Source organism: Somniosus microcephalus, chromosome 8, assembly GCF_052327205.1.
Source record: "Somniosus microcephalus isolate GS21.2 chromosome 8, FLI_Smic_1.0, whole genome shotgun sequence".
NCBI classification, from domain to species: Eukaryota; Metazoa; Chordata; class Chondrichthyes; order Squaliformes; family Somniosidae; genus Somniosus; species Somniosus microcephalus.
In genome coordinates this window covers 27885635-27907103 of record NC_140994.1, presented here as the reverse complement: position 1 = coordinate 27907103, position 21469 = coordinate 27885635, and the positions used below count along the sequence as shown (strand labels likewise).

At 40.7% G+C, this 21469-nt stretch overlaps 1 protein-coding gene across 1 annotated transcript in view; it reads right to left on the bottom strand.

Moving 5' to 3' along the window:
• Nucleotides 1–5717: 5717 nt before the first annotated feature.
• The window catches only part of pdzd8 (PDZ domain containing 8), a 223980-nt gene continuing 208228 nt past the window's right edge, over nt 5718–21469 (bottom strand). Inside the window, exons 4-5 of the mRNA XM_085994405.1 lie at nt 19483–19645; nt 5718–8317 (exon numbers count right to left, since the gene is read on the bottom strand). Of these exons, the coding sequence (XP_085850531.1) occupies nt 6162–8317; nt 19483–19645 (2319 nt within the window). The 3' untranslated portion in view covers nt 5718–6161. The remainder of the gene's footprint in view (nt 8318–19482; nt 19646–21469) is intronic.

The following is a 21469-nucleotide window of genomic DNA, read 5'->3' as shown; positions in this document are numbered from 1 at the left end:
AGAGAAGCTGGGATTGTTCTCCACAGATCAGAGAAGATCAAAGGGAGATTTCAGAGAGTAAAGAGGGGGAAACTGTTTCTACTGCGGGGTGGGTCAATAATAAGGGGACACAGACTTAAGATAATTGGCAAAAGAACCAGGTGGAGATGAGGAGAAATGTATTTACACAGCGAGTTATGATGATCTGGAATACACTGCCTGAAAGGGTGGTGGAAGCAGATTCAATAATAACTTTCAAAAGGGAATTGGATATATACTTGAAAAAGAAAAAATTGCAGGGCTATGGTGAAAAAAGCAGAGGAGTGGGACTAATTGGACAGCTCTTTCAAAGAGCCGGTACAGGCACGATGAGCTGAATGGCCTCCTTCTGTACTGTAAGAGTCAATGATTCTATGAATTGTTCATAATTGTTTTAATAAGTTAGCATTTAAAGTTATATATATTTTTTTAAATTGCTGAATGATAAGCTAACAGTGATTATCGCCGAACTGGTATGTTTCATAAACTTCCCTATCAACCAAGTTAACTTGCCCTACTGTCGCACCCAACCAACAGACAGAATGGTCCATCTGTGTGGATATAAGCAATACCAGGGTCATGCAATTCTTTAGTTAAGCTAATGTGAAGAACACATGACTGCTGTGAAATAGGACCTCCTTCCTATAGACCTTGACATAGGTGGCAAAATTTTCCTTCGGGGAAGCCCAGGTGCAAATATATTTATACAAAAAGAAAATACTGCAGATGCTGGAAATCTGAAATAAAAACAGAAAATGCTGGAGAAACTCAGCAGGTCAGGCAGCATCGGTGAAGAGAGAAACAGAGTTAACGTTTCAGGTCGATGACCTTTCGTCAGAACTGGAAAAAAAGCAGGAAATGGAACAGATTTTTAAGCAAGAGGCTGGGAAAGGGGGGAGGGGATGAAAGAACAAAAGGGAAGGTCTGCGATAGGATGGAAGGCAGGAGAGATTAAGGCCCAGAAATTCCGTTCGTAGTCCTCCCACGGGCGGAGGGCTGCGATTTGGAAAAATCTCCGCCTAGACCGGAGGGCTCCCGGGAGGCGCAGAATTCCGTTGCTGTGCCTCTTCAAACTGCCGATGCGCAGGGCACGCTTATCCCAGGGGCGCAGGTAGTTCGCAGCGTCCCTGGGATCACGTGGGCCATGGGGAGCCAATCAGAGCAGAGAATCTCCATTCATAGATTTGACAGGAAGACCTGTCAAATCTATGAAGAGATCAGCCCCAACACACAAGTAAAACTTCAAAATAAATTTTTAAAAAAATCACATCTTTAAAATGACTATAAATTACAAAAATTTTTTTTTTTTTTTTTTTTTTTATACTTCAACTGTTAGGCCTGGTAAAAGGAGGCCTTGCGCCTGCTTTTCTAGGCGCAGCAGCTTTTGACTTACCTGGACTGCAGCATAGTATGAAAAAAACGGAAGTTCCAGCCGTACGCCTTGCCTCTCCGGAGCAGGCATTTGACCGGTCAAGCCCTTTCTTCAGAGAACGGAAGTTCCGGTTTCCAGCGCATGCCTAAAACCGGCACTTCCATTGGCCCTACGGGTGAGTACACAGCGTGTACACATCCGTAGGGAATGGAATTTATGGGCCTAAGAGACATTAAGAGATATTCAAGGCAAAAGGAGATGGTAATGGAACAGGTTAAGAAACAAAGGATGGCTCTAGATGAAGTGTAAATTGTGCTGGCAGAATGAAAGACAGCTGCCATGTGGGGGAGAAGAAAAAAAGACGGACAAAAAATGTGGATAAAATATATATAGGGGCTGAGGTTATGATCTGAAATTGTTGAACTCTATGTTGAGCCCAGTGGGCTGTAAAGTGCCTAATCGAAAGATGAGGTACTGTTCCTCGAGCTTACGCTGAGCTTCCGTGGGACAATGCAAGAGGCCGAGGACGGTGAGGTCTGAGTGGGAGTGGGGCGGTGAATTAAAGTGACAGGCGACCGGAAGCTCAGGGTCCCCCTTACGGACTGAACAGAGGTGTTCCGCAAAGCGGTCACCCAATCTGTGTTTGGTCTCCCCAATGTAGAGGAGACCACATCGTGAGCAGCGAATACAGTACACTAAATTGCGAGAAGTACTTTTTTTTTTCCTCGCAATTTAGTATACTGTATTCGCTGCTCACGATGTGGTCTCCTCTACATTGGGGAGTCCAAACGCAGATTGGGTGACCGCTTTGCGGAACACCTCCATTGAGTCCGTAAGGGTGACCCCGAGCTTCCGGTCGCCTGTCACTTTAATTCACCGCTCCACTCCCACTCAGACTCAGACCTCACCGTCCTCGGCCTCTTGCATTGTTCCACGGAAGCTCAGCGTAAGCTCGAGGAACAGCACCTCCTCTTTCGATTAGGCACTTTACAGCCTTCTGGACTCAACAGAGTTCAACAATTTCAAATCATAACCTCGGCCCCTATCATATATATATATATTTCTTTTATCCACACTTTTGTTCTGTTCTTCCCTCCCACATGGCAGCTGTCCTCCATTCTGCCAGCACAATTTACACTTCATCTAGAGCCATCCTTTGTTTCTTAACCTGTCCATTTACCATCTCCTTTTGCTTTGAATATTTCTTAATGTCTCTTAATCTCTTCCGCCTTCCATCCAATCACAGACCTTCCCTTTTGTTCTTTCATCCCCTCCCCCCTTTCCCAGCCTCTTCACTTGCTGAAAAATATGTTCCATTTCCTGCTTTTTTCCAGTTCTGACAAAAGGTCATCGACCTGAAACGTTAACTCGGTTTCTCTCTTCACAGATGCTGCCTGACCTGCTGAGTTTCTCCAGCATTTTCTGCAAATATATTTATACCTGGGCTTTGCAGGGAAATTACAGAGAGGTGCAAGAAATATAGAGTAGTGATAATGGGGGACTTCAATTATGCTAATATAGACTGGGATAGTAATAGTGTAAAGGGCAGAGAGGGGAGGAAGAATTTCTGAAGTGTGTTCAGGTGAACTTTCTTGATCAATTTCCGGTCCAACTGGATCTGGTTCTGGAGAATGAGGTGTGTCAAGTGGAGCAAGTTTCAGTAGGGGAACATTTAGGGAGCAGCGATCATCGTATCATAAGGTTTAGATTAGCTATGGAATAGGACAGGGAGCAATCTAGAGTAAAAATACTTAATTGGACAAAGGCCAATTTCAGTGGGTTGAGAATGGATCTGGCCAGGTAAATTGGAATCAAAGATTGGCAGGCAAAACTGTAATCGAACAATGAATGGGCTGTCTTTAAAGAGATGGTTCGGGTACAGTCGAGGTACATTCCCATGAGGAGGAAAGGTAGGGCAACAAAAGTCAAAGCTCCCTGGATGACAGCAGAGATAGAGAGTAAGATGAAGCAGAAAAAGGGGGAATATAACCGAGGTCAGGTTGAGAATACAAGTGAGAGCCAGGCTGAATATAGAAAGTTCAGAGGCGAAGTGAAAAATGAAATGTGGGGAAGAGAATATAAGACTAGATTGGCAGCTAACATAAAAGGGAATCCAAAAGTCTTCTATAGGTATATAAATAGTAAATGGGTAATAAAAGGAGGGGTGAGGTCAATTAGGAACCAAAAAGGAGACGTACGCATGGAGGCAGAAGGCATGGCTGAGGTACAAAATAAGTAGTGAAAGGGGTGGTAGTTGAAATACTGGATGGTATAAAAATTGATAGAGGTACTAGAAAGACTGTCTGTACTTAAAGTAGGTAAGTCACCAGGACCGGATGGTATGCATCCTAGGATGCTGAGGGAAGTAAAGGTGGAAATTGCGGAGGTACTGACCATAATCTTCCAATCCCCCTTAGATACGGGGGTGGTGCCAAAGAACTGGAGAATTGCAAATGTTACACCCTTGTTCAAAAAAAAGGTGCAAGGATAAACCCAGCAACTACAGGCCAGTCTGTTTAACCTCTGTAGTGGGGAAGCTTTTAGAAATGATAATCTGGGACAAAATTAACAGTCACTTGGACAAGTGTGGATTAATTAAGGAAAGCCAGCACAGATTTGTTAAAGGCAAATCGTGTTTAACTAACTTGAGTTTCTGAAGAGATAACAGAGAGGGTTGATGAGGGCAATGCGGTTGATGTGGTGTTCATGGACTTCCAAAAGGCATTTGATAAAGTGCCACATAATAGGCTTGCCAGCAAAGTTGAAGCCCATGGAATAAAAGTGACAGTGGCAGCATGGATACGAAATTGGCTAAGTGACAGGAAACAGAGTAGTGGTGAACGGTTGTTTTTCGGACTGGAGGAAGGTACACAGTGGTGTTCCCCAGGGCGGTCATGTGACAGATGAAATTTAACACAGAAAACTGCAAAGTGATACATTTTGGTAGAATGAGAGGCGGCAATATAAACTAAAGGGTACAATTCTAAAGGGGGTGCATGAACAGAGAGACCTGGGGGTATATGTGCACAAATGGTTGAAGGTGGCAGGGCAGGTTGCGAAAGCGGTTAAAAAAGCATACGGGATCCTGGGCTTCATAAATAGAGGGATAGAGTATAAAAGCAAGGAAGTTATGATGAACCTTTATAAAACACTGGTTCAGCCTCAACTGGAGTATTGTGTCCAATTCTGGGCACCGCACTTTAGGAAGGATGTGCAGAAAAGATTCACAAGAATGGTTCCAGGGAAGAGGGACTTCAGTTACGTGGATAGATTGGAGAAGCTGGGGTTGTTCTCCTTAGAGCAGAGGAGATTTAATAGAGGTGTTCAAAATCATGAGGGGTGTAGACAGAGTAGATAGAAACTGTTCCCATTGGCGGAAGAGTCGAGAACCTGAGGACACGGATTTAAGGTGATTGGTAGAAGAACCAAAGGCGACATGAGGAAAATCTTTTTTGCGCAGCGAGTGATTAGGATCTGGAATGCACTCCATGAGAGGGTGGTGGAGGCAGATTCAATCATGGCTTTCAAAAGGGAGTTGGTTAAGTACCTGAAGAAAAAAAACTTGCAGGGCTACGGGGAAAGGGCGGGGGAGTGGGACTAGCTGAAGTGCTCTTGCAGCGAGCTGGCACGGGCTTGATGAGCCGAATGGCCTCCTTCTGTGCTGTAACCATTCTATTCTGTCATTCTATATAAGCATTGAAATTTGAATGTGGGTCTTTTGTTGAGAGTCCAGTGCTTCAGAATTATAGGTAATGGGCCTTCCGATTTTATTTTGGTTTAAACTTGCATAAAGAGAGCAGATTAACTATATTTTAAAAGATCTCTATATAAAATTAAATAAGGTTACAAAAAACAACAATTTTGTAATATCATATTTATTGGGCAGTGCTAAAGTTCTAGAAACCCAACTCTCCATTCTGCTGGGGGTTGTTAAGGGAAACAGAGGTCCAATTATTAAACAAAATCAAACTGAAAACCTCTCAAATCAATTAGCATTACTTTCTCAGCTTTCAGTAACGACTTTCAATCTTCCTACATGTGTAAAAATTACTAGTTGGTAAGTCAATTTGAATGATGTCACATTCTATCAAAATCCCTGCAGGTCTGCAGAGTAAACTTAGCTGAATGCTTTACTATGTAATACATACTTAAATAATATGAATTAAATAGCCATGTCTTTGTAATATACATTACAGTTTCATTAAAGATGAGAAAGTGTCAGTACATTTTTTGCACTCTTGCGCAAGCATTTCAGAGGTTCAGAGTAGTCATCCCTTAAATTACAAATATTCATAAAAGGAACAAGATATACAGCAGCAAACTCAACTTTACTAAAATACCTTTAATAGACACAAAAGCTCACCACGCAGTTTGCTATGTTGATACACGTTTGGCAAAGAAACACCTATGCAAAGAACAAAAAGTGAACTGAAAGAATTACAGGTTATGACATGATTCAAATTCTGAAACCTGGTCCCAAGAGACTTTAAATCCACCTTCCCAACATATTATGGACTCATCTGCAGAGTACCACGACACCAAAAATGAATTTAAATATGTCTCACTACTATTCTGACAAAAGAAAACTTCTGTTTGGGGGGGGGGGGGGGGAATCCTAGACTGATCTGGCTGTGTTGTTTGTTGACACCATAGTCACATTAAAAGTCACGAGACAGAATAACAATTGCATTATTGCACAGAAGCAAAAAAAAAAAAAATCAACGAAATAGTAAATTTGGTTTACTACAATCATCAGCAAATTGAATTAAAGTCATGAAAGGGATTCAGTATCATCAATAATTTGCTCATTTGATACATCAGTAAATGGCTGCACATCTGTCTGATTGGCAATGTCAATTTCATCTGCTGTTATGGATAAGATGTCATCTGAAAGCTTTGTGACCTTTCTTGCTTGCTGTTCTGAAGGTGGTGCAATCTCACTTAATTCTAAATCCTCAATTCCGGCTTTATAATGGATTGTGAGCAGCGTAAGTGCTTGGAGTCGTTCACCTGACTTTGAAAGGGCAGCAGACAGGAGAGACTTCTTTCTAGGATCCGTGCTCTCCTTCTCTTCCTTCATCAACGCATAGTTGTGTTCTAGTTCCTGGTCGATTTCATACTGTAGCTTGTCCAGCATCAACTCCAGCTTTTGAAATCGTTCATGTGTTGGTAATCCTCGATACAGATCTCGACCAATCTCTTTTACGGCAATAAATACACTATCGTCAAGACCTCCTTCTTTCTTCACCGATAACTTGGTACCCGTGGAAGAAGCCAGCCGTTTGGAAGGACTACTGGCACTGTAAGTCTCTGTGTCACTGCTTTCATTGTCTGAGGTGTTTGGAGTGTGCTTTGGTGATGGCTCGACCAAATCAACTCCAGGATCAGCAAGTCGAGCTCTGGGTCCTGGCCTTAGGTTCAGCAAGCGTGAACTAGTATTGATGATATGCCGCGTTAACCCAGTAGACCTGTTGAAGGATGACTTTGTTTCCAAGTCAACTCTTCTTTCTGTAGCAACAGAAAAGGGTGTTTCAGCTAGACATTTGTCCTGGCACTTTTTATGGCATACGTAAGCACAGATCATGCACTGAGAAGCTGCTTTTGTCCAGACCTTCTTTTTACAGTAATCACACCAGGTTGGGTTCTGAAACTGAGTATCTTGGAAATTATGCTTATTGTCTATGCACAATATATTAGGATCTTCCTTACTGAGAGCAGGAATGTCCTCTTGTGGATTCTCTTCCTTTTCCTTTTCTATTCGAACACTAGAGTTTTCTGAATCACCCTCTTTTAGATATGTAAAATTTAATGTAATGTCACCATAACATAGTTTCTCATTGAATCCCTTATGAGTGCTTATATTTCGTAATGCAGTCCTACTGACAACAGCTTTTGGTTCAGGAGCACTTAGCCTGAAGGTTGCCTGGAACTCCATTGACGCTGTAGAAAGGCATTCCATGGCTATCTCTTCAAGTTTTATACTTGCATGACCTAAACAAATAAGTCCACCCGATTTAAAAGGTTCTTTGCACCACATTGCAACATTGACATACTTGTGGTGTGCTTCAACCTCAAACACACATGTTGCCTTGTTCCATTTCCCAAATCTCTTGCGGTACAGTATCTCTGATGATTCCCAGATTTGATTGTCTTCTGCTCCTTCACGCAAACTGCAGGTAGCTTCTGGAACTTTCTCCTTGGAATCTTGCTTACTTGCGGCTGACTTGGAAAGTGGTGGATCTTCATTTTGATCCACATTTTTGCCTATACTCTTTTCGACACTTTTCTCTGCACTATTGGTGGAAGGTGTTGGTTTTTCAAATTTTTCTGTGGCGACATCTCCGGATTCAAGTAGATTATGGGTTTCAGAAGCCAAAGTAAGCTTTATCTGGGGCCTTGGGGGCACAGGAGGTTTATTTGTGGATCCCAATGATGGCTTACTTGGCTGTTGTGGTGCATCAGGGATATCTAAACACTTTGGTAGGGCAGATTTAACGACATCTTTTTGCTGTGATTTCAGGGGAATTTGATAATTCCCCAAATTTAATTTGCGATTCAGAATGGGAGATATAGTTCCTAGTGGCTTTGTGGCAAGTGTAGCTACTGATCGCTTTGGACTTTGATTAGTTGGTGCAAAATCCTCCTTTAAGATTGTGGGTGGTGGTTTAATTTCAGGGCATACGAGCTCTTCGAATTCAGAATCTAAGTCTTTACCATCGCCACTGTCCAAAACACCATCATCATCGAATGTTTGTTGACCAAACTGTGGGCCAAAGCCAGTGTCCTCAAGTTGGCCAAAGTTCTCTTGGAGGGAGCTACATTGTTGATTCTGATGTCCACCTACAGGCCTCTCATAATAAACCAATACTCTGTCACCAGCTTGTTTTATAAGCTTCAAAACGTGCACAGAGGAGGTCACCTTGACTCCTGTTGACAAATCAAAGCAAACCCATATCAGAAAAACAATTTTCAAAAAAATACACAGCATCAGTAAATGTCGATTCTGACTCAGTTAAAAAGATTAAGTAATATTTACAAAAAACTTACATTTTCAAGCCAAAGGGAGAAAATATTGGGCTATTTCAATTGTATTTTGGAGACCATGCATATTACTGTAATGTAACTAAACAGGCACATTAGGGAATGAAGACAATCAGTTTCCTTCCATTATTCTTAAAATTTGCAGCCCTTTTAAGTGCTCTCTAGATGTTACCCAAAGTTGGGACATTATCCATTCTGAATACCAAATATATAATATGAAGTACAGGTACCAGTCCCATTTGTTGATTACTTGTGCTTGTTTTAAAAACAAATCATCCCGAGGATCTACAATGTTGCATGAAAATACAATTTAATTTGTCCTTTCAACTATAAATTCTCAAGTGTGTTTTTCTCCAAGCTACCAACTTTCTTTCTCTCCCCCCCAATCCGAGAAGATTTTATCTCCTGTTTACTATTAGACATGAACATTGTACTAGTACGGGGAAAATGTTTTGAATATATGCACACAGAAATTTTAATCCCTAACTTTACTCACCAACACTTTTTAAACCAGAGAAAATAATTCTGAAAAGAGGAATAAATGCACTTTGAAATAGATGAAGAGCCAGTTAGTGAGGTAAACAACACCATGGAAGAAACTTCGGAGTTGTCTATTGAAGCAGTGCGGGGAGTGGGGTGGAAGATGGGCAGGTATAAAGTGACGCTGAGATAAGAGGTAGGCATGAAGTGCATACTGTGAAATATGCTGAAGCCACAACACTTCCCTCTTTGTTTAGGAAAATGTACCTGAAGTGCCATCACCAATACCCTTCTCAGAGGCACACTATCTAAATTAAATCAAATGCAGCACAACCCGTGTATTCGGAAAACAGTTCTTTCATATCCCATGTTAAGGTAAATGGTCAAAATGCGATGTAATCCAAATTACTATACAAGAATAATGATAAAATCTATATATTTTTTTACTTCATATGTGCATATTTCCCATTCATTACACTGGAGATATTATACACTGTATTCATTTGTAATGTATAGAACAAATTTTCAGGAAAACAGAATTCCAGAGCCACGATGTCTACAGTATTAAACTGTGATGCTGTATTCCTGCTCAGCTGTATATAAAAGATCTCTGCACTATTTGAAGAAGAGTAGGAAAGTTCTCCCAGAGCTCTGGACAACATCTATCCCTCAACAAAAGCACCTAAACAGATTATCTGGTCATTTACCTCACTGCTGTTTGTGGGACCTTGATGTGCGCAAATTGGCAATGGTAATTTTCATATGAAACATCCCGAGGGCACAAAAGGCATTATATAAATGCAAGTTCTTTATTTCTTTCTTCGCACAAACAAAGCCAGAGTTCTTATCTCCAACCTGATAACAATTAACCTTTGAAGGAACTTACTTACCAGTTAGTCATTGTAGTCTTAAAGGATCACACGCGTATAGTTTAGCAAATGAATAATACTTTCTGTATTGCATAATATAATTCTCCTATCCTTATTGATTTCCAGTCTGGTTTCATTGCAACAAGATTGCAATATGCTTAAGCTGCTGGCTATACAGGAATGTCAATTACTCACTAGTGCAAAATCAACAGGAAAAGTGGGGACAGTAACCTCAACTTTCAGTTACAATCCGCGTAACCAAAAGGTCTGAGCTTAAACCCTCTTTCTCCTTGGTACACGACAGGAAATAGAGTGTGATGTCAAATAATAATATAGATAAAAGTGGGTCTGCCTGTTTCACACTACTTCATTTCAATTGGGTTAGCTTTAGATGTTGCTAATTTCAATCAATTGTTGTATCAGAATAAAAGTTTCAGACAAGGGCTGTAAAACTGTTCAGGATTTCCATTCTTGTTAATGATTTGGTAAATTTATGCCCACCCTGAAACATTATGCAACTAAAAAAAAAATGGCATGCAGGAAGATCCAAATAATAGATCGAAAAGGTCAGCAAGACAATTGATGGGAGCTCCCTCAGAAGTTAAAAGAAGAAAGCCAGTGGGGTCTCCAACTGATCTGAGGATCTGCTAAGAGTAATCGACCTCAGGAAGATAAAAATTACTCCTAATGACTTTAAAGCGATGCATAGTTGAAGTTTAGCAGCGGAATAACACAATGTGCATTATGTGGTATAAGGCGCTCGTTCTTATAAAACCGCACGTCCTCCAGCCTAATGTGAGAAGCACTACAGGAGTCCCACTAGTAATACATCATAATATTTGGCGTACATTCAGGCCTTTATTCACATTCCTTCTTAAAAAAAGAGTGGAGCAGTTTACTATGATGTCACTTGTCGTGATTTTAACCAAAATAATGAATTTACAACTGTGACTTATACACTGTATTTACCAGATATACATACAATCTCCACATGCTGAATGGTTACTTGCTATGCTCTAACACACAAGATAGGAAAATTATTTTTATCCATATGCTTGCCATTCATTTGTGAAGCAAAGCTACTTAATGTGTAGTCACAAGCTGTGCAATCATTCTATCGAAGTGTTTTACAGTATGTACTGTCACTTTTCATGCATTAAATACAATTACAAACATTATAAAAGGAATGGAAAATGCAGGTGGTATTAGAAGTACATTGGTTCTTGATCATGGCTGGATCTGAATTTATATTAACAGACTGATAAATCCTTTCACGCTTTCTATTTCTAGTTTGTCTGTACATGTTGCAGTTGATTTTGCCTGTAAAGTGTATGATTTATATCTTCTGATGCCAAAGATTACTTGAAATCTACCAAATGTTTTAAAGAGAGAATGGGATTGTTGTTTAAGAAAAACTTGCTATATTACCACGTGATATGGGTTGGTAACTGGTTGGGAGGTAGGAGACAGTGAGTTGGGATAAAGGGTGCATTCTCTGATTGGTGGGATGTGACAAGTGGTGTTCCCCTGGGATTGGTACTGGGGCCTCAGCTTTTCACCATATATATTAATGACTTGGGATGAAGGAATGGAGAGTAGTATGTCCAAGTTTGCAGATGACACTAAATTAGGAGGCACAGTAAGGTGTGTAGATGGGAGTGAGAAGTTACAAAAAAGGCAGAAATTAAATGAGTGGATGAAACTATGGAATTCAATGTGGGGAAATATGAGATCATCCACTTTGGATCCGAGAAAGTCAAATATGAATATTTGCTAAATGGCGAGAGACTAGGAGCAAAGGGATTTAGGTATCCATGTACACAAATCACTAAAAGCTAGTACGCGGGTACAAAAAGGCTAATGGAATGTTGGTCTCTATCTCGAGAGGAATTGGAATTCAAAAGCGAGGAAGAGATGCTTCAATTGTCCAAAGCCTTGGTCAAACCCATCTGGAGTACTGTGTTCAGTTTTGGCACCAAACCTCAGGAAAGATATATTAGCCTTGAATGGGGTACAGCGAAGATTCACCAGAATTATATCAGGGCTTAAAAGGTTAAATTATGAGGACAGGTTGCATAAACTTGACTTGTATTCGTTTGAGTTTAGAAGATTGAGGAGTGATCTAATCGAGGTATTTAAAATTATTAAGCGATTCAATAGGGTAGATACAGAGAAACTATATCATCTGGTGGGGAATTTAGAACAAGATTAGAGCTAGACCATTTAGGAGTGAAATCAGGAAGCACTTTTTCACACAAATGATAGTGGAAATCTGGAACTCGCTCTTCCAAAAGGCTGTGGATGCTGGGTCAATTGACATTTTTAAGACCAAGATTGATAAATTTTGTCAGCTAAAGGCATCAAAGAATATGGAACAAAGGTGGGTAAATGGCGTTGAGGTAAAGATGAGCCATGATCTAATTGAATGGCGCAACAGGCTCGAGGGGCTGAATGGCCTACTCCTGTTCCTTTGTTTTGGCCTTTCTCATGGCAGTGAACTAAAATCTGCACCTTTATGCATGTCATGAATTTGATAGTGTGCCACAGGACTAACAATCTTAGCTTTGATGTATTGTATTAGCGATCATGTGAGATGTTCAATGATTTTGTCTGTTTACTGTGAAAAGGTGGTAAGTGCCATCTGTCAAAATGTTATGTTCAGGCGAAAATTAATAGATTTATTTAAATAAAGCATTACAGAGGCTCTGAGGTATAGCAAAAAGCTAATAGTACAATACTTTACATACACAAATCTCGGATGGACATTATCACAGAAACCCCACAGTGCAGATAGAGGCCATTTCGGCCCATCGAGCCTGCACCGACACATATCCCACCCGATCCCCGTAACCCCACGTATTTAATCCCCCTAACACTAAGGGTCAATTTATCATAGCCAATCAACCCAACCCGCACATCTTTGGACTGTGGGAGGAAACCGGAGCACCCGGAGAAAACCCACGCAAACACGGGGAGAATGTGCAAACTCCACACAGACAGTCGCCCGAGGCCGGATTCGAACCCGGGTCCCTGGCGCTGTGAGGCAACAGTGCTAACCACTATGCCACCGTGCTGAGATAATTCACATGGCGCCCCTCTTAGTCATTTCATGGGACATAGGCAATGCAAAGCATGAAAGTAAATACCACGGATGGACTATAAATTATATTGGATGTCCTTTCTTTAATGTAAAGGCAAGATCTCAATCCATTTGCCTTTGACAGTTGCTGGTCATTGAAGTCATATCTAGTTCAGTTCTTACATTCTCATTGATGCTTTTACACAATCGGAACTACTCTTAGAACAAAGTTCCCTTGCTGGTTCAGCCATTTACATTTATCTGTAAACTTTCACATTTTGAACACTGGCCAGCAATTGAAGCCATTTCCATGTCTGATAGACATGAGCTGGAGTCTTATATACAGAACACCTGCTGTCCTTCAAAGAACCAATAGTTTAATTAGTATCTAGAATCCTAGCTCATTTACAAATCAAACTGTATGCCCGAGTTCTCAGACAGCTGGGCTCCTGTTGCCATTTTGACGTTTAGTCAAAGGGAATTCAGCTTCCATTTTAACATTTAGTTATCTCAAAATTGGACAACATGCAGAAATTTCATCTCTATTTAATGCTGAATGAAAACAGTTTCCATCACACTTGTTATCCACGGTCTTAACAAGAAGCCTCACCATCATAGTTCCTTTCAAAAATCGAACGGTTACAAAGAAATGGGACTCAGTAGAACATCCGTTTTTCTGTTCACAATGAGATAATCGAGGAAACTGGCTTGGAGGGAGCAGCATTAAAACGTAGTTGAATTGCTCAGAATGCTGAAGTACCTGGGGTTAATCATTTTACCCACAGAGGTTAATTCAGCTCCCTTGCACAACTGGTGCTTGTGGTTTAAGCTTAAAGTTTATAGTGTTTAAGTGACATTTAATTGATTTTAACCTGATAAAGTTCACATGATAATTACAATAGATCTAATTACGGATTCAAATCATTAGCATAAAAGCAGAGAAACAATTTCACCCACTGTTCAAAGTTTAGTGAGGATTTTCAATCTTTTGAAGCCAAGTGTTTTAATTTTATTTAAATCTGCAACAGCCTATAATGTAAAGCACACGCTAAATTGAACACAGGTGCAAGCTAAAGAAGCTCCCTTGTAGGCAACCTTCAAACTTGATTATTTTTAAAAAAAGGAATTTTGTTCTCAGGGATTCAGGCCAGTAAGGTGTAGTCGAATACTAAAATTACTTTTGCTTCTCACACCCGGCTCTCAACTTTGAATACACTGTTCTGAGTTGTTTCTGTTTTTATGGATACAGTACTTATGATCATTTTGATCAGTTACTTGTCCAGTAATTAGATTTATTGCAATTATGTGAACTTTATCAAGTTAAAATCAATGAAATGCCACTTACTACTATAAACTTTAAAGCTTAAACCGCAAGGACAAGTTGTATAAGGGAGATTAATTAATCGTGAATAAATGATGGCTCAGTATATACGTGCACTTTACGGTGTGGTATCAGCTATGATGACCGAGAAGGTCCCAAGTTCTAACCCTGGTCAGCACCGAGTCAGCTGATCTTGATTGAGACATCAGTGGGTGTACGACAATTGGTCGCCATGCCCTCAAGCTAGGGAAAGGGAGGGGGGAAAAATCCAACCAGGTCTCTGGTTCCTGAACCCTGATGGTAAGTATGCTGAAGAGGACATTGCTAGCATTCATCCAATAACTTGCTGGCATTCATCCAGTACCTCTGTTGAGTGGCCTGATATGAGCTGAGCTGTTGAGTTCAGCAGATAATTCCACCAAGGTTTTTTTGGGAGCGGGAAGAGGGGAAGAAAGGGAGCATCACAGCCGAGCCTGATCCTGAACTCTGGACATGTACACTTCCCAACAGGAGACAATTGATTGTGACTAGGAGTGCAAACCATTGCTAATTTTTTTCCTCATGCCCCAGTCCAGTCCAATTCTTCTGCCCCAACTATCATCCTGGCTTAGATTATCCAACTTAGCACTGGCCAGGAATCAAACCTGGGGTTGATCTGGTCTGTATGCCTCAGTACCACACCAACATTTATCCAACGGGTAATGTGAACCACTTTTTTCAGTTATTTTTCCGTGACTCCCCACCGACTCTGGCTGAATGAACGGGCAACCTACTTCCAGGTCTCCACTAATGTTGTTCTAAATCGTCTGCCGGAAGCCACGCAGGGGCATCCTGCCAGCGTTCACGTTCTCCATGTCACCTGACCACCACTTGGCACCCGACGGTAAGGCAGCTGAAATCAGGAACTCAAGAGCCTACATCCCAGCGTTGCAGCGATGATCCATTGTGCTGCCTCATGCTTACACATCAAAGTTGCAAAGCGCATTGTAGGGGAGAAACCGGCAATGTTGGTTATAGGATATATATGTATTATACATTTTCACAGAACTACAACAGGCAATGGAGCTACTGAACAGTACAGGAAATACAGAGGAAGAGCTCAGAACAGATCTAGTTCTTTTATCATACATTTAATCTGAACAAAATAGAAAGTATATTGCAATTGTTGCGAGAGGACATTTTAGTATTGCACCACTGAAAGAATAGGAAACAAATTACAGCACGTACTGATGCAGCCACAACTGACGTTATACTGCATTATCTGATTTGACATTTTCAAGCTAGGCTGTCAGTTATGGATGGAAAGATTATTGTTTTTTTTAAGCAAAAGACAGAATTCTGAATCACTGCCATTTTGAAGTGCTATCTCTCAATTTATACTCAGATGAACAAAATAAGGCAGAGCTTCAAATAAAATTCATGGACACTATTATGCAATGGATGGATACATTATTTCGTGGTGGCACCTGCTACACAATAACTCCCATATTGGCCAATAAACTGACAAGACCCATTGTAATGGAAATTGAATTGAATCGAGTTCCCTTCATGCAGTGAATGGGAATACATTTATTTATTTATTTTAAACAAAAGAGTAATTTTCTACATCAAGCCAGAGTTTTGTTTGAAACCACTGGCAGGAGAACACAACCACATAAACAGAGGGCAAATCAACCTTTAAAATCAGTCGCACTACTGTTAGCCATGCTAAAGTCAGACGGATAAATGACCTGCCTGCAAGGTATTGCCTCTGCCTTTGCGGTGTATAATCCACAGCTTTTGCCAACTGACTTACAGCTGCAATACCTCAGAAGTATATTTGGTAGTTGCACACCAGGCTGCTTGCTCCAATATCATGGTTAAAATGGGATCCAATTAAAGGCTATTTAAATTTGACCTCCACATAAAATCTTCTCTCTTAAAGTGCTGTACCATACACTGCAGGCGAATCTCACCTCCCCACAGTATCTGTTCAGGGAGAGGCGCTAAAACATACTTTGTCATGGAAATATTTATAAAGCCCATCTGAGTGATGAACGGTTGGGTTTCCATTTACTTGGTCATCAATCTCAATCTCTGGAGTATTTCCACTGGAAAAGGGCACAATCCGAATCTGGAACAAGGAGCTTTTCAACAGAGTTTATTAAAAACAAATTTAAATTTTTTTTTTTTGCAAATAAGAATCCAAGGTCGTTCAGGTTATTACGGAGCTCGGACATGAAAATGTATGTAGGGTTTATTTCTCCAGTGCAATTCAACTAATATTCCTACTGAGCCATTTATAGAAATTAACCTGCAATCTGAAGGCATGAAAACCAATTAGCAAATTTGATAAAACAAATTATGACCACTTATCATAAATCAAGTTAGTCGACTGTGTTTAAGGACAGGATTGAGCTTGGCTGTGATACTCTCCTGTGACTGATGGCCAAGGCTCTCACATGAATAGTGAAGTACAGGAGGATGTCTAGTTATCCATAGCCCCAGAAAAAGTTAATGCCTTCAGACAAGGCGAGGGGGGAAACACACCGGCAAGAATAGAAGGTTCTCAAATCAAACTCAGATAATGGTTTAAAAATAAAAAAGGCAATTTCCAGATTTTAAGACCCAGGCAATGAGACTTTCAGCTAAATAAATCAATACAAAAGGAAAGATAAACACAAGCAATGTTAATATTTTGTGCGAGTCAGCGTACAAGTTTGCAGCAGTGATGGGGTTAAAAATAAAAGGGCATGAGGAAAAACTAGGATTCTATTTTCCCAGGCTGTAGCATATTATTTTTGACAAGTGACGCATCACAACCCCTAATAGGCGAGTAAGATCGGGGACATCTGCGTCAATACTGTTTCCTGTGCTAAAGGCAGCACAGACCACTACGTCAATCATGCCCAATTTAAAGAGCATGCTACAGAGAAAGAAAACCGTGCAGTACAAACTGTATGGGATTTTGTTCCCTCCTTCAGAATTTTGTATACTCAAGCTCCCAAGGCACATTTCCTCCAGACATTACACAAACTAGTGGATCTCTTGTCTTCACTCATGCAAACTCAGGACAAAGCGAAGTGATGCTATAGATATAGATACAAGATCTACAGCCGTTGGAATTTATGAAGCTCCATCTAGTGGTAGAGGTGTGCAGCCGCCACTGTGACTGCGTCACAGAATGATAATGCACCAATAAGGAAGGTGTGACATACACAGCAAATTTAATATAGATATAAAGAAGCAGAAGACACAGAAGGCTTAACAATGAACATCATACTCTAAGAATTGTGTGATATTTCTTTCTGGAATTTGTTCTTGGAATGTGAGCAACAATGACGAGGCCACATTTATTGTCCAAACCTAGTTGCTCTGGGATTGATTTTACAACTGACTGGTTTGCAAGGCCACTTCAGAGGCCATTAAGTGTCAACCACATAGTATGAGAGTGGAATCATGTGTAGGCCAGACAGGTAGAGGTTCCCTTCCTGAAAGACATTAGTGAATCAGTTGGATTTTAACTGTACCACAAATATGGCCGCACGGTCCTCAGCATTAACATTTACAGTGAGAGCTAAAGCTAAGTTTATCAATTATTAATAGGACAATTTCAACTGGTCTGCTTCAACCAGCAGTGGCCCAGCATGATCTACAAGGCCGCAGAAATTCGTACACAAAACTGACAACACTGTAATCTTCCTTTTCAGGCAAGTTCATCATATAATGGGGGCGAAAGTGGGTGCCTTTGCGCCTCGGAGGGGGGGCACTAACGGGGTGCACGTGGCTTTGCGACCGGGCGCAGCGCTGACATCCACTCCCGCCATATTCAGCGGGAGTTTTGCGGCGGCGCTACCGTGTTGCACTCTGATCTCCTTCGCCCGGAGATTGTGATGTCATCACTGCGTGCATCATCCCGGTAGGTCCCCGGACCCAAAATTAACTTCTGCCCCCTGCAGCAGCGCCGGTCAAAAACATCGACAGCTGCAGGAGGTATGCATCGGGTGGCCGGCCACTTCGGGGGCCATGATTAAAGGCGAGGTGGCTGAGATAAGTAAAAAAAAAAAAAAGCACCCTACCTTTCTTGTTCCAGCTTTGTTCGCAGGTTCCTGCCCTCGGGCGAATTTTACAAAAAAGTTTAGAAACATTAGCGCCTGGCGCTAATTTTCTCAACTTTTAAAAGCTAGCGCCCCAAACGGGGCTATAATGAATTTCGCCCCCACTATTTTTAATGAGCTCTTTGATATGGATACCTACCAAATAAGCAGTCAAGATCAAAGGGAGATGCTTTTAGGCTATACAGCAACCTACTGCAGACTCAACCAGAGCGATTCAAGTTTTTTTTTAATGGGGCAAATCCTCTGGAAAATATTGGCACAGACTTAGGGCCTTCCTCTGGTAACTCCCAAAAGACCAGCATCAACTACCCAAAGAAAATCAATGCTAACAATGCAGATTTATTTTATTAGTATATACAGCAACAGAAACATTGTGCTGGGAAGTCAAAACTTGCAGGAAAAAACCACACACACACAAAATGCTCATGGCACTGTCCCTGTGGCATAAGGTATCACCAATTGCAGATGTACAGAAATTCTGATGATCTCATGGATCCCCTTGTGGACCTATGGTGCATGGACCCCAGTTTGGAAAGATATGTACAATACAAAAGCATCATGGTTCCTCTTTCTGTCCTCTATTTTTAATACCACGACAGCCAGTGCTCCTCTCAACTTTCCTCTCTCGTAAGTTGCAAATAGACAATATCCCACATGCTCTTCCTCCGTTGTGTTGTAATTGTGCTGAAAACAAGACATGTTGCATTGGCTTCTCCTCCAACTTATTCTCACTCAGGACCGCAAAAATTTACCTCCCCTCGGTGGTCTTCTCCTCCCTATATGCTTTTACCCAACACTACTGCCTAATTTATCCAAAACGTTAACTCTTTCTCTCTCCATAGATCCTGCCTGACCTGCTGAGTATTTTCAGCATTTTCTGTTTTTATGCCTAATTTACCTCATAGGCTCCTACACTTCTCACTCTTGAGCTGCTCTGTATTTAGGATGGTAAATTTTTAAAAAAAGGAAAACAAATAACTGTGTAAACTTCAATCCAAATTACCTGTACGTGGCTGAATTAATAAACAGTGTATCATGAAGTTTAGAGCAACACAATATTTGGGAAGTTACAGGGCAAAATTTAAGGCCCACTGTACTATCCAGATTGATATACAAACTTCGCAGGCTGAATTTGACACTAAATTTACTGGTTTTACAAAATATCATGTATGGGAATTAATTTGCTGGTTTTGATCTGTTCTCACCTCCAATCGCAATGAGACGATCTCCCTTTTGGAGGTCAGCAGCTGCAGCCGGTGAGTTCGGGGTCACAGTTTCGACACTAACGTGCACCGCATCTCCATCATTGCCCTGGATTTGGCGGAAAGTCAGTCCTACGGTTTGCGAATTTCCCTTAATTAGCTCTACCTAATTAAAAAGAAGAAAAATAAATTATACTCACAAAACTAGATTGCCCAAAATAACTTGCAAACACAGCAACAATTAGTACGTGGAGCAACTTTGCTCATTAAGTTGCTTTGAGAATGCATGCGGACTGGAGAGTATTTAGAGAGCTCCTTTTGCACAATGCAAGTTTATTACTTTGAGGAAATGAGGTACAAAACAAGGAGCAGCCATATCAAATGCACTTTAGGCGAGGAAGTCCCAACAATTTCAAGTCATGAAGTTGCCAGTTACAAAAGGCTTTCTCGTGAATGGAATAAAGAGCTCATTTCATGGTTATATTTTATTCATATAATTGACAGGATAATTTTATAAATAGGTTAAGATATAATTAAGTCAGTTCAAATGAGGAAGATCATAAGAGTGTAAGGCATGTTGACACTCACAAATTGCACATACATTTTAATATTGAAGAGACCCTTAAGTTAGCTGGAATAGAGGATCATATTTATGGGCCACTTCAGTCTAAATATCAACTTAAATGCTTCAAAAGGGTTAAGAAACTGCCCGTCAGTCACTGAATGAACAGAACGTAATTTTTGCCATATCCCAAGTGTGTCACTGCTACTGCAAACTGCTTTAATAATACATGCTTACAGATGAGTTAAAGAATTATCAAAGCAACTCCACAGTTAGACAGTGTATCACCATCCAGTGGTGTGAAAAGAGATGATCAAAACACCATTTACATAACAATTCGGAACTGTGCCAAAAATGCAGCTAATATTTAATTATCTCCTTTGGTCAAAAGTTCGCGGCTAAAAGTTGCCTGGGTTTAATCATCATCGGTTCAACAAGCAGCAAAGAGCAACGCCAAGTTTCTAATTTATACAATAAGGACAATAGAACGGAAAATGGAGCTAAACAATGCTCAGGGTGTTGGCGACATTTTGCAGAAAGTAGGGCACAGAATTGATTCGAATCTTTATCATATACTGTAGTAGGAACAGTGAGAGTCAGTGAGTGAGTGCATATGTGGGGGGAGGGAAGAGAGAAAAGAGCAGCAATGCTGTTGACATTTAGTGAGTAACATGTTTTCCACTACACACCTCCTGTTACAGTTTGAGTTATACAGTCCATGTATGAAATGTTACCCTAAAAAGTTTAGGCACTTTTCTCAAAACGATTTTGGTTTAACAAAAGGTTTTGCACAATAGGACAGGTCCGGTTATTAAAAATGTTAACCCTTGTATATTTGGGAAAACCTTGGCGGAGGGAAGGGAGGCGGAAGATTATGTATACTAAATAATTGACTCTAAAAGATCATGGCGGTTTAATTTTATACTCTGGTAATTAATGTAGGCAAACACATTATAATCATACATTTCCAGTGCCACTAACGGATGTATAACCGTACGGAGCACAACGGGTATCCTGAGAACGAAAGAAGCCATTAATGCTTCATAAGCAGCCGAGTACATAGAAAAACCCACAGGGCCTGCAACTATTTCGCTGTAAAATCCTTTTTTGTTGCAGATCTAATCAAAAGCACCTTAATTACAAAGCGTAAAGTACCCTTTTTTACAGGACTTTAAAATCACTAAACTGTAAATTGTTAGATTACTCTTCCTTCAGGTAGGCTTCTCCCCATTCCTTGAACATAGTTTAACATCCACCTTCAAATAGAATATGGCAGGAGATTAACAAGTTGCACCACCACTCCTTCAAGAGCTTTGTGCCACGGTTCTTTTTCGCAGGATGTCTTTCCCACTATATTGTGTACAAGGCACATTCTGGACAACACCCATGGTATTTTGCCCAGAGGAGGCAGTACAGCAGGAAGAGTGT